The following is an 11,000-nucleotide window of genomic DNA, read 5'->3' as shown; positions in this document are numbered from 1 at the left end:
ATCAGATGGTAGATGGTTCGCTTTCAGATCCACCACGTCCATCGAAATTTGCTTGCCATCGAAAGCATCATCAGCAAGCTCATTAAAATACTTAATGTCAGCAGAATTTTTTGTTTTTAATCTTTCTTTTTGCTTGGCCGGTCGTTATTGCGATGTCCGCCTGGTCATTGATTTCATAGGTAACACTCCATTTGCCATCTTCCCATCCATACAGTTTGTGAAATATGGTAGACTGGTAGCTATTACCGAAACTTTAACATCCACTAATATACAGTTCATCGACTTTTTTTTATTTATTGTCACATTTTTTTTCTGTGCCCATATGATTGAAAACGATTTATATTATAACAAGTGGACTAGTAACACTTCTAAATAATTGCTCGAGAAAAATTATCTAATAATTATGGCTCGATGGGATGCATTGTTTTCAGCTAAAAGCCTCGGATTTCCATTTCTTAGCGCATATCTGGATTCAATGGGCAACAAGTTCACTAATGGAGCCAACTTTGCAACGTTGTCCTCGACCATAAGACCTCCCAACACAACTCTTCGTCAGAGTGGGATTAGTCCGATCTCCTTGGACGTTCAATACAACGAGTTCTACATTTTTCCTTCAAGATCCCAAATCGTTCGTAGTCAAGGTTCGTAATACTACTTGTACGCGTATAGTTTTCTCTAGTGCAGCTAACTGTACTCTTTTAAAATCCGAATGTGATGAGTTAATATCGCTAATACTTCAACAGTATAATATGATTTTCGACGTGTCATCTATAAACTTCAATGTAGGTGTGGAGTATTTGAACAACTAATGCCTAAACCAGAAGATCTTGTCTCTCGTGCTTTATACGCATTTGATATTGGTCAGAACGATTTAATTGCCGGGTTATTCTTCAACGTGTCTACTACCAAGTCAAAGCATATGTTCCTGATGTACTAAATCAGTTCAAAAACACTGTCAAGGTACTTGTGTGATCATTGCTACATTTTATTAAGGGTTAAATAGCAAAATAATCTGTGTTTTACCTAATTTGCCAATTTAACTTGTTTGTGACGTACTTGCTATATATAGAATAAATACGGTCTAGGAGGTAGATACTTTTGGATACACAATTCAGGTCCCGTAGGTTGCCTCCGGTACGTATTGTCCCGCCCACCTATCTTAGCCGGACAGGTGGACAAGGCCGGATGTGCCACACCTTACAAGGAAGTTGCTCAGTTTTTCAACCTTGGATTAAAAGAAGCTATTGTCCAATCAAGAAAAGAACTTCCATTGGCTGCAGTCACATACGTTGATGTCTACTCAGGCAAGTACTGCCCATTAGCCATCCCAAGAAGCATGGTAAGCTTAAATTTTAAACATACACATCTGATTTTGCGCGTTGGAAAGTAAGAAACCTTCCAACAGTTTATATCGAGTTTGTTAATGTGAATGTAAAAAACGTTGCAGGATTCGAGCCGATAAGAGCATGTTGTGGTCAGGGTGGGGAGTACAATAACCAGATCCACTGTGGAAGGAAGGTTATGGTGGATGTGAAAGAAATAATGGTGGGAAAGGCATGCAAAGACCTGTCACTGTGGGTGAATTGGAATGGATTTCACTACACTCAAGCAGCTAACAGAAGGGTCTCTGATCTAATTTGCAGATGGTTCATTTTCCGACCCACCAATTCCATTGAAACTGGCTTGCCACAGGTAGCTACAACAAGCTCATTAGATCACATGTGACTCTTTTTCTATTCATATAAAAACAGGAGAAAGGTCTAAAGTAACTATTATTATAATATCGCTAGTAACGACAACATATTAATACTTTATTTTCGGACTAAGATTATAAGATTATTTGGAACTGTTTGCTATAATAATCGATTATTCATGGCAACATGATCATTTATTATTGAGAATGTTCATAGTCGAAACCGTGCATACATGCGTCCTCCCAATACATGCACTTCATTATCCATCAAGTTTTTAGTTGGCGTATAACCGAAAGGGTACATTTTCTTAACCCATATTTAAGGATCACCTAAATGACTAACGGCCTTCAATGAAATTGACAATCATATTTGTATCAAGCAAAATGGTCGCACGGTTAATCATGAGAATATGAAGTGCTACCAGACCTGTTTTACATTCTTTGTACATAAATAATTAAACGATATTCAATTTGATTAAACTTTGCATAAAGATTTAAACCATGTTAATGAATATTCCAACAAATTGCAAAAGGGAAAAGTTTTAAAATGTCATATGAACTTGAACATATTTTTGAATTTGTCATATAAACTAAATTTTTTAGCAATTTGTCATACAAACTTTCTGAAATCATCAATTTGTCATCTCATCCTAACTCCATTAAGTTTTTTTATCCAAAGTAAGTCATGTGCGAGGCACATGACTTGTGTTCAAGGTTATTTATGTCATTTAAGATTTTTTTACAAGGTCTTTACTTTTCTTTAGTAAAACTCTTAAATTTTGGGTTTGAGAGTGTCCATGCAGATCGTTGTGTTTGAACAGCGTATACGCATCTCCATTTCCATTTCTAGCACCAAACCTCAACTCGTTTCTTATATTACAGAGCCCATATAAAATTTGATTTCATGACATGCTATGAACACCCTAGAATTGTTTTAATCCAAAGCAACTTAATAGAAAGAAGTGGGATGTTAAAATGAAAGAAATAACTCTAAACACAAGTTACGTGCGAGACACATGACTTATTTTGGATGAAAAACTTAACGGAATTAGGGTGAGATGACAAATTGATGATTTTGGAAAGCTTGTATAATAAATTACCTAAAATTTTAGTTTATATGACAAGTTGAAAAATGGGTACAAGTGCAATATTCAATTTGATTAATACAAGAAGATGTTCAACATCACAGAGACGTTAATTGCAAAATTATGCGATAATCCAACGGTTCAAATCAACTGGGATGGAGCCACTTCACGTAGGCACCCAACAAGTGGATATTCCAACAAATTGTGAATGGCTCCTTTTCGGACCACCAAACCCTTTGAAAACAGCTTGTCGTTAAAAGTAGAAAGGACCACTGAAATACTGAATCACTAAAATCACTTTGGTGTTTTTACCTTTTGTTTTGCATATACCTTTTCGCGCTTGTTTGAACGTGCTTTTAAAATAACTGGAAATTCTTTTGATAAAAAAACTTCTAAGATCTAGACAAAATACAAGTGAAACTTGAAAAAGTACCTGAAGCAATTAGTGCTTCTTGAAGAAAGCACTTCAAATTCTTTTAGAACCCAAATATATTTTTTTTCTAAAAGCACTTTTAATCAATTTAAAAGTTTTTCTAAATGAGTTCTAAACTGATTTTTCAAAATTTTCAAGTGAGAGGAGTTAGACAAACTTTTTACTTGAAATGTATGATTGGGCTTGTTTTTGACAAACTGAAAAATATCAAGCAAAAGTAGATGGGCCACCAAAGAGGCCCATCATCTCGTGCCCTCTAGCATTTATGTTCCTGTCGTCTTAGAGGTTTACATGCATGTCACGTGATTGGCATGCTGTTATGGGCCAACTCTAAGACTTTTATGTTTCTTTCTTAGTTAAACATTGTCTATTTACAGGTATGGCCTGCTTTCTACAATATTGAACGGTCAGATCCTTGAATAGGGATGGATCCATTCCGGATTTCATTGTCCAGAGCTTAAGGACTAAGCAATTTAGATTACTCAATTTGAATTCAACTGTCTCCATTAACTCATTCCGCTGACCCACTTCATACAAACTAAGTGCTCTGATTTCTCTTTCACACAAACAAATAGTCCATATTTTCTAGTCCTTAAACTCCAGACACTAAGGTCCAGAGAGAATCAAATACCTTGATAGTAGGAATACACCTTATATCTACAAGATTTTGGATAAATGTACAGAATTAAATTGAGGAGCCATAGTCCAAATTTTAATTGAAACTATTTTGCCTAAACATTCAGATCGGGTGATATTGATTCTACATAGGTTGTTTACTACTTCACCTAATTTGATCATCAACATGACTTTTTTTTAAAAACAAACGATATTATCTATACTAAGAAAGAGAGGATGGGCATAACTTCGTAATAAACTAACAATAATATCGTTCAAAATGACTTTATTCTATTGACATGCCATGTTAGGTTAAAGTACATGGGGGCAACTTTGAAAGTTTACAAATAGTGTGAGGATGTAATGAGTAAGAAACTGGACTACTAAACACCCTAATAATCTGCCATTAGAATCAAACTTCTTATTTCGATTTCCATTACAGACTAATAAATATGATAAAAATTATTATATTACTTATGTTATACATAATCGATTGTTTTGCCTCGACCATGTACTTCAAGTGATACAAACACTCTTATCTCATACTCACAAGAAAAATTCGACTATTACACAACCTATCATAGACAATTCTACTAAATATCCAATAAAAAAACAAATATACGATCCAAATATCTAGATAAATTATAAACTCAAAGTAGGCAGTAAGATAAGTAGGATTTGGAGGATTATAGGACATGTTAATGTGATTCAATCTGTCCTTGTCTAATCATGTTCCTAATCAACGTTGGACCCTAATCACCTCCATTTATCCCTAATCACTTTGCTTTAACTTAATCCAATCATGCCGCTAATCACCTCATTCCACCTTCCAAGCATAAACGAACAAGGAAAACAGAGAGGATGTGCCACCTGCGTTATCCTGCTCTACTGCCACAGCAGAACACACCTCTTCAGTCAAAGATTGGCCAACGGTCGAAAGCGACGGTTGCTCCGCCGATACCGGCGTAAATATGAACATTCCGTGCCTCGGACCAGAGCAAAACAGCCAGTCATGAACATCCCAAAAAACTTCAACTCTGTTTCTGTTCACATCAACACAATCATTCCCTCTGAACTTCCAATGAAGCCGCTTCACACGAACGGCCTGGATCCCATCAATCTTTATCTCCAACTCCGGATCAGACCCATCTGAGCCGTTGCTGCACTCGATCAAAATCTCATGGAAATTCTCCTTCTCGTGAAACTTGATTCGTGTCGAAAACTTCCTCTTCCCGAACAAATGCTCCCTCCTCGAAACCAAGATTGGTTCAATGAGCGACGGCCGGCAGCCAGTTTTTCTGAATGCGTCTTTCTTCAGATCACCAACGAGCAAAATCACCTCGTCTTCGCAGACAATGGCGACGTAGTAGTCCGATTGTGGCTCCGTTTCGCCGTTGAATTTCGCGGCTTTGAGGTCCCAGACGACATCCACGGCGTTGCCGTCCACAGTGAATTGCTTGGAGCCTTGCTTGCGCCAGAAGTACCACGGCTTGAGCTCGATTTTGCATCGATACTCTTCGTCTCTGTTTTGGCCTTGCACTGAAACAGAGAGGCCGTGGAGTAACAGATTCTTGCGCCAGGTGATGGTGATCAGCCGGCATTGGCCGGCTATCTTCGTTCTGTACACTGACATGAACATGCTCTGCCCCGACCTGATCACGCCGGATGGGGTGGGATGAGTGCCGGCTGAGAAGCAGGGCGGAATTCCAATTGAATCGTGCATGGTTACTCAACGAAATGTAAGAAAACCAATTGATTTAACGAACGAAATAGGAATACGTTCGATTAGCTAAGATCCTGCACGAAAGATTTGAAAGAGAGGTTTTCTTGCAGCATGGCATCCAAATGATTAAATTCCCAAACTGGCAGACTTAGAGGGAGAGAGAAGCGACGACGAGAGTAAAACAGTTTATATTATGATAGTACAAGCGATAGTTTGCACTAAACTTAAATTTAAGAGAGTAACGCGTTTACGTTTAATGTAAACTGTGCGAGCCTTTTTCCAATCTGTTATTGGGTTTCCGTTTTTAACAACACCTACTTTATTTCGTCTTGGAAGTGGTTTGGGTTTGGAGAATAAGTTTGACCCCAATAAAATCTATCGTTTTCTTGCATGGAAAAAAGCAAACGAGCTCCTTTTCCATCACATAAGAAGTTCATGTGACAGTGTACCAGAAATTAAACAACTCAAAAAGGTTAATGTTAGGGAGGGTAAAGGGAATTAATTTGGATTAAATATTAAATAATTTGGATTTACGATGTGGGTAAATCATGATTCCACGTGGTTTACGTGTTTTAAGCAGATTTCTACTGTGTTAACAGGTATTTTTAACTCCTGGACTGAACAGTACGAAGTAAGTTGTGTGTGGGGAAGTGAGTAGAAAACAGGAATCCTGGGTGGCAGGTGCAGAAAGATAGGAGGAATCTGCTCTGCTCCAACTCAGAGTCTTCACTAGTCTCGAAGACGCTTTGGTGACAGTGAAATGGTTACTGAACGAGCCCTAAGGGATTATGGTGGAAGACCTGCAGGTGGAATGGAAACAATAGCACTTCCACATTGCAACTAAGATGATGAAACAAATTAAATGAATCGACCTTTACCTTTCTCAAGAGTCAGAGTGATTGCTGAAGTTGCAGAACAGTTGAGCGGCGTTGTCTTTCTGAACAAGAATTAAAACTTCATTCATAGACATACCAACATAAAGAAATTCATGAGCAGGCTACTGAAGCTTCATTTATCACAAATTATAGTCAGTAGGGCAATTACAATCGCACATTCGCGCGCACAAGATATAGATACATCAGAGGTGATCACAACGTGAGGAAGAAGCACTAACGAAAGAATGGTGGTCCACGAGCACTATCATTGAGCTTTTGAAAAGAGAGAAAGCGACTTCCTGTTACTTGCAGTTAAAGAATCTATCATATCGCTATGGTACCTGCACAGCTTTCTCTATAGCTTTCTGGAAGGTTACCCTTTACTACAGGAGGGGGGCCTACAGCAAGAGTACAAATGCGAATCAATTGAGCTGGGCGAATCCACTGTTGCATCTGAAGTGATTGAGATCAACTATCATTACAGTGATGTCATCCAAACTACCCCTACTCGTGGCAAGTCTCACAAGCTCCTTACAAGCAGCCACCAGTCCACCCGAAGAGGTAGGTTGAATCTTCGTGCTTACTCGCTCTACCACTGATATTCTTCTCGACTTTGATGGAGGCCTTTCATTTTCATTCGGAAATTCATTCTCGCTATCTTTCCAGATATCTGGAGATTGAGTCTCTTTTTTGGTTGATTCCATCTTCATGTTTAATCGCTTTACCAAGGATATTCTTCTCGACTTTGATGGAGGGCTTTCATTTTCACTTGCAAAGTCATTCTCACTATCTTGCCAGCTATTGACCGCCTTCTTAAAGCCTGGGGATTGCATCCCTTTTACTTGCTTAACCAGCGAAACCCTTCGCAACTTTGATGAAGGGCTCACACTGACACAGCCATGGCCATCATCATTCAGAAGATCTCCTGAGGGTGCCGATTTCTTCTGAATTGAACATAATCGTTTCACAGTATCGATGGCTTCTTGGTTGTCAACCTAGGTGAAACAGTTCAACATCAGAGTTAGAAAGAACTGACTTTCATTATTCTCGGCAGGGATGTGGACTCAGATATCCATTCATGCACCAAGAAAGACTTTAACAATTAGCAGAAAAAGCAAATGGGAGATATAGTTTAAACAAAAACAAAGGTTCTGCAAAAATGTGTGCTGTCACAGTGCCTAACAATCGTAGAGATTTATCCATGCAAAAGGCAAGTCAATACAAGCAATGAGATGTCAGCAAAAGCATTAATGACTGCATTTCCAGTTTTTACAACACTTCCGAATAATAAGATAGATATTTCACGCATCAAAGGTTCTGTTTACCTCTCCCCATAGTCCATCCGAAGCCAATACAAGAAATTCCATATCTGGAGTCAGCTGCAGTATCTTTGTTTCAGGCTCGGCCACCACCCAGTTTTTCAGATGAGCATCTCCAATGCTTCTAGAAACAGAAAGAACCCCATGAACTCTCCATGCTCCTCGGTGGAACTCTACATAACCTCCCTAATCACAATACCAACAATTATCATCAAAATATTTCCAATATATGTCAGTACTATGTATTTGTGACAATGATTATGTTAAATACCTCATGCTCTATTCTTTTGCGTTCGTCCTCCTGTTCTGCCTTATGATCCTTTGTAAGAGCTTCCGCCACTCCACCTCTACAAAGAACAGCCCGGCAATCTCCCAAGTTTGAAATAACAACCTCCTGCCCTTCGATTAAGGCTGTGACACAGCAGGTTCCGCTGCCTAAACCCTGCATTCACCCGAAATCATCAATAAACCTTTACTAATACAGACCATGTTCTTAGTCATAACTAACAAGATTACCCTCCACAATTCAGTTGAGCTGAACAACATTTTCATGTATCGAGGCTAATAATCAATGAAGTTTTCTAAGCAAATTGGATGGAATTCATCATTTTTTTCGCTTCCAAATGTCACGTTTACACCTCACACCTCTAACATGTAATCAGTCAAGAGAATTAAGGATACAGAGAAACCAGAATTGCAATTACCTGTTCCAAGAACTCCTGGTCTGTCTTCAGATACCCAGCTTTAACTGCCTCTTCAGTTTCCGTATGCATTTCCATCATTTCGACAATATTATTGTGCAAATTCTCAGCAACAAAGTCTGCGGCCCTCTTCCCACCATGCCCATCATACACCCCAAAAAACGCCTACAAATTGAAGAAAAAAAAAATTAAATTAGAAAAGCCAACAAAGAAAGTACTAAAAAAAAAAAAAGGATTCCAGCAAACCCCATAAATGATTAGAGCAAATTTGCTTACTTTCTTTGATTTCTGTCCCTGTAAGCAAGAAACAATCTTGTGGGTATCTTCCATAAACTTCTTCTTGCCTTTGGAGGCGGAGACCCCAACTCCAATCCCGTTAAAGCAGACGGCGCCGTTCTGCGGGGTGAAATCCCGGAGCTTCTCGGTTTTAATTTCTTGCAGGACGTTCGGGATCGCAATCATCGGGGGTCTCTTCCGCTTCAGAGAAGAAGATGAAGCGGCAACCGCATCAAGCACGGCGGCGGTAGAGCATAACGAATCGGAATGCGAAACGGGGAGTTCTGAGCTCGCCATTGCTGCAGAAAACGTAGAGAGAGAGAGAGAGAGAGGCGCCAACGGCTAGAAAGAAAGAAAATGTGAGAGAAATTGATGGGGGAGGAGTGAAGTAGTAAAGCAGAGGATTGGAAGGGGCAGAGAGAAGTTAGGGTTCTCGTGGGGTCAAAACTAGGAGCCGTTAGGAATGCGGTCAAAACTTTGAAATAAACTTGGTTCCAGAAACTTTCCCGGATAAATTTAACTGAAAAAATAACAGAAATTTCAAGATTTCAGTCTAACGACTATATACAGTTGTAACAACAATTTTGACTTTTTCGAGCCAAAAAGTTGGATTTGACCCAGTTGGGTTAGGACTTAGGATTGATCAATTCGTCTGTGTTAATCGAAAGAATTGAATCGATTGATCTAGTAATTGTTAAAATAAGTTTAGCATGAAACTCTTCAGACTTGTTTTGTTTTTGCTGCTATTTTGTAGTTTACTCTTTCGGTTGTATTTTCCGTTTTTCCCATAAAAAAATACTATTTTGTAGTTTATTCTTTCGCTTGTATTTTGTTTTATGCTCTTCTTATTTGAACAATGTAACGTCAATTGGGACGGAGTCCTTGATCCAAATAAAGAAAGATTAGGATTCAACAGCGGGAATGGTATTTTGTAAATTCAATTCTATATGGTATGTTTTTGTATTATAACCATAAAATTCTTGCTCTATAATTAGCTAAATTATTCGGTCAAGTATCTTCAAGTTACGTTAGGCCCTTTTGAATTAGTGAAAAGTGTTCTAAAAAACGCCTAGGCGGTCGCCTAGGCATTCGGCGGTGGTCTTCCGATGCGATTTGGGGAAAATCGTTACAAAAATCGGTGGGTATCTAGGCGGCTGCGTAGGCGCTCGCTAGGCACTCAAGGCGGTGCTAGGCGATGCTCAAGGCGGTTTGAAATTCTTGCTAGCGTTAATCTACAACTTTTGCCATCTCGAACTCTCATCGAATCTGCAACTCTAACTCTCACATCTGCATCGAAACTCCCATCTACGTCCGCATCTGAATATAGCCATTGCTTTGCTAAAGGTTTTTGGAAAAATAATGAGAGAGAGAGATATAGCCATGGAGGTTGCTTCGCGAGAGGCTTTTGGAAAAAAAGAGAGAGAGAGCCATGGAGGTTGCTTTGTGAGAGGTTTCTAGAGAGAGAGAGATTTCTGGGATTTTGTGATATGGTTCACGAGAAATTTTTCCAAGTGACGGGAACACCATGACACATGGTGTTCCCTCACACATTAGGATTTGACATCTTGGATATCCTTCAATTTTATATTTCAATAAATATAAAAAACTAAATCCTAATGTGTGAAAGAACATCATGTGTCATGGGTGTTCCCGTCACTTAGAAAAATTTCTCATGGTTCACGGGTTGATAAGAAATAAAGTGGGAAGAGAGATCAGATTCCTGGGATTTTGTGATATGGTTCACGGGTAGATAAGAAATAAAGTGGAAGAGAGTTGTGGGAAGAGAGATGTGGCTGTTTGCCACATCTATGTCAATTTTTTTTTCTTTTTTTATTATTTTTTGTCTGCCATTAGGGAATAAAAAAATTATTTTTATATAAAATAAACAATGTTGTTTATTAAATGAGAAGCAAAGCCTAATAATAATTAAAATATGTGGGCTGAGTAAATGTTATAAAACTAACATAAAAAACCCTAAAATTTTACAAATATACTCATACTTTATAATATATATAATAAATATACATAAATCCGCCTAGGCTCCTCTGCCTAGCCGTATAGGCGCTAGGCGCCTATCCGCCGCCCGACTAGCGCCTAGCTTTTTTTAGAACCTTAGTGAAAATGGATTGGATTAGAGGTTTTAATAGCAGCAGAAAATTAAACCTAACAATATTTATAGAGGTTGGGTAACGTGCCTACGTCCTCTTTGGCGGACTAGGATCCTCGCCGGATCCATTATATTCGGATTCTCCGGATCACCCAATCTCAGCCGTCCGTAAT

General features: G+C 38.7%; 1 protein-coding gene and 2 pseudogenes across 1 annotated transcript; 2 read left to right on the top strand and 1 right to left on the bottom strand.

Moving 5' to 3' along the window:
* LOC137736280 (GDSL esterase/lipase At3g26430-like) overlaps positions 1 to 135 on the top strand; it is a 4,438-nt pseudogene extending 4,303 nt beyond the window's left edge.
* Positions 95 to 1,701, top strand: LOC137736279 (GDSL esterase/lipase At3g26430-like; annotated as a pseudogene).
* A 2,816-nt stretch (positions 1,702 to 4,517) lies between these two features.
* On the bottom strand, positions 4,518 to 9,151 carry LOC137738234 (Protein phosphatase 2C family protein). The gene is made up of 6 exons (XM_068477866.2): positions 8,721 to 9,151; positions 8,448 to 8,609; positions 8,015 to 8,185; positions 7,750 to 7,929; positions 6,870 to 7,419; positions 4,518 to 5,554 (listed from the first exon to the last, which is right to left on the bottom strand). Exons 1-6 carry the CDS (start codon positions 9,015 to 9,017, stop codon positions 4,644 to 4,646), a joined length of 2,271 nt encoding a protein of 756 aa, XP_068333967.2. The 5' UTR covers positions 9,018 to 9,151; the 3' UTR covers positions 4,518 to 4,643.
* Between the last annotated feature and the right edge of the window lie 1,849 nt (positions 9,152 to 11,000).

Source organism: Pyrus communis, chromosome 13 (genome assembly GCF_041283825.1).
Source record: "Pyrus communis isolate YQ-2024b chromosome 13, ASM4128382v1, whole genome shotgun sequence".
Lineage (NCBI taxonomy): Eukaryota > Viridiplantae > Streptophyta > Magnoliopsida > Rosales > Rosaceae > Pyrus > Pyrus communis.
The sequence above is the reverse complement of the archived record's forward strand: the minus strand, read 5'-3'. Positions and strand labels throughout refer to the sequence as shown.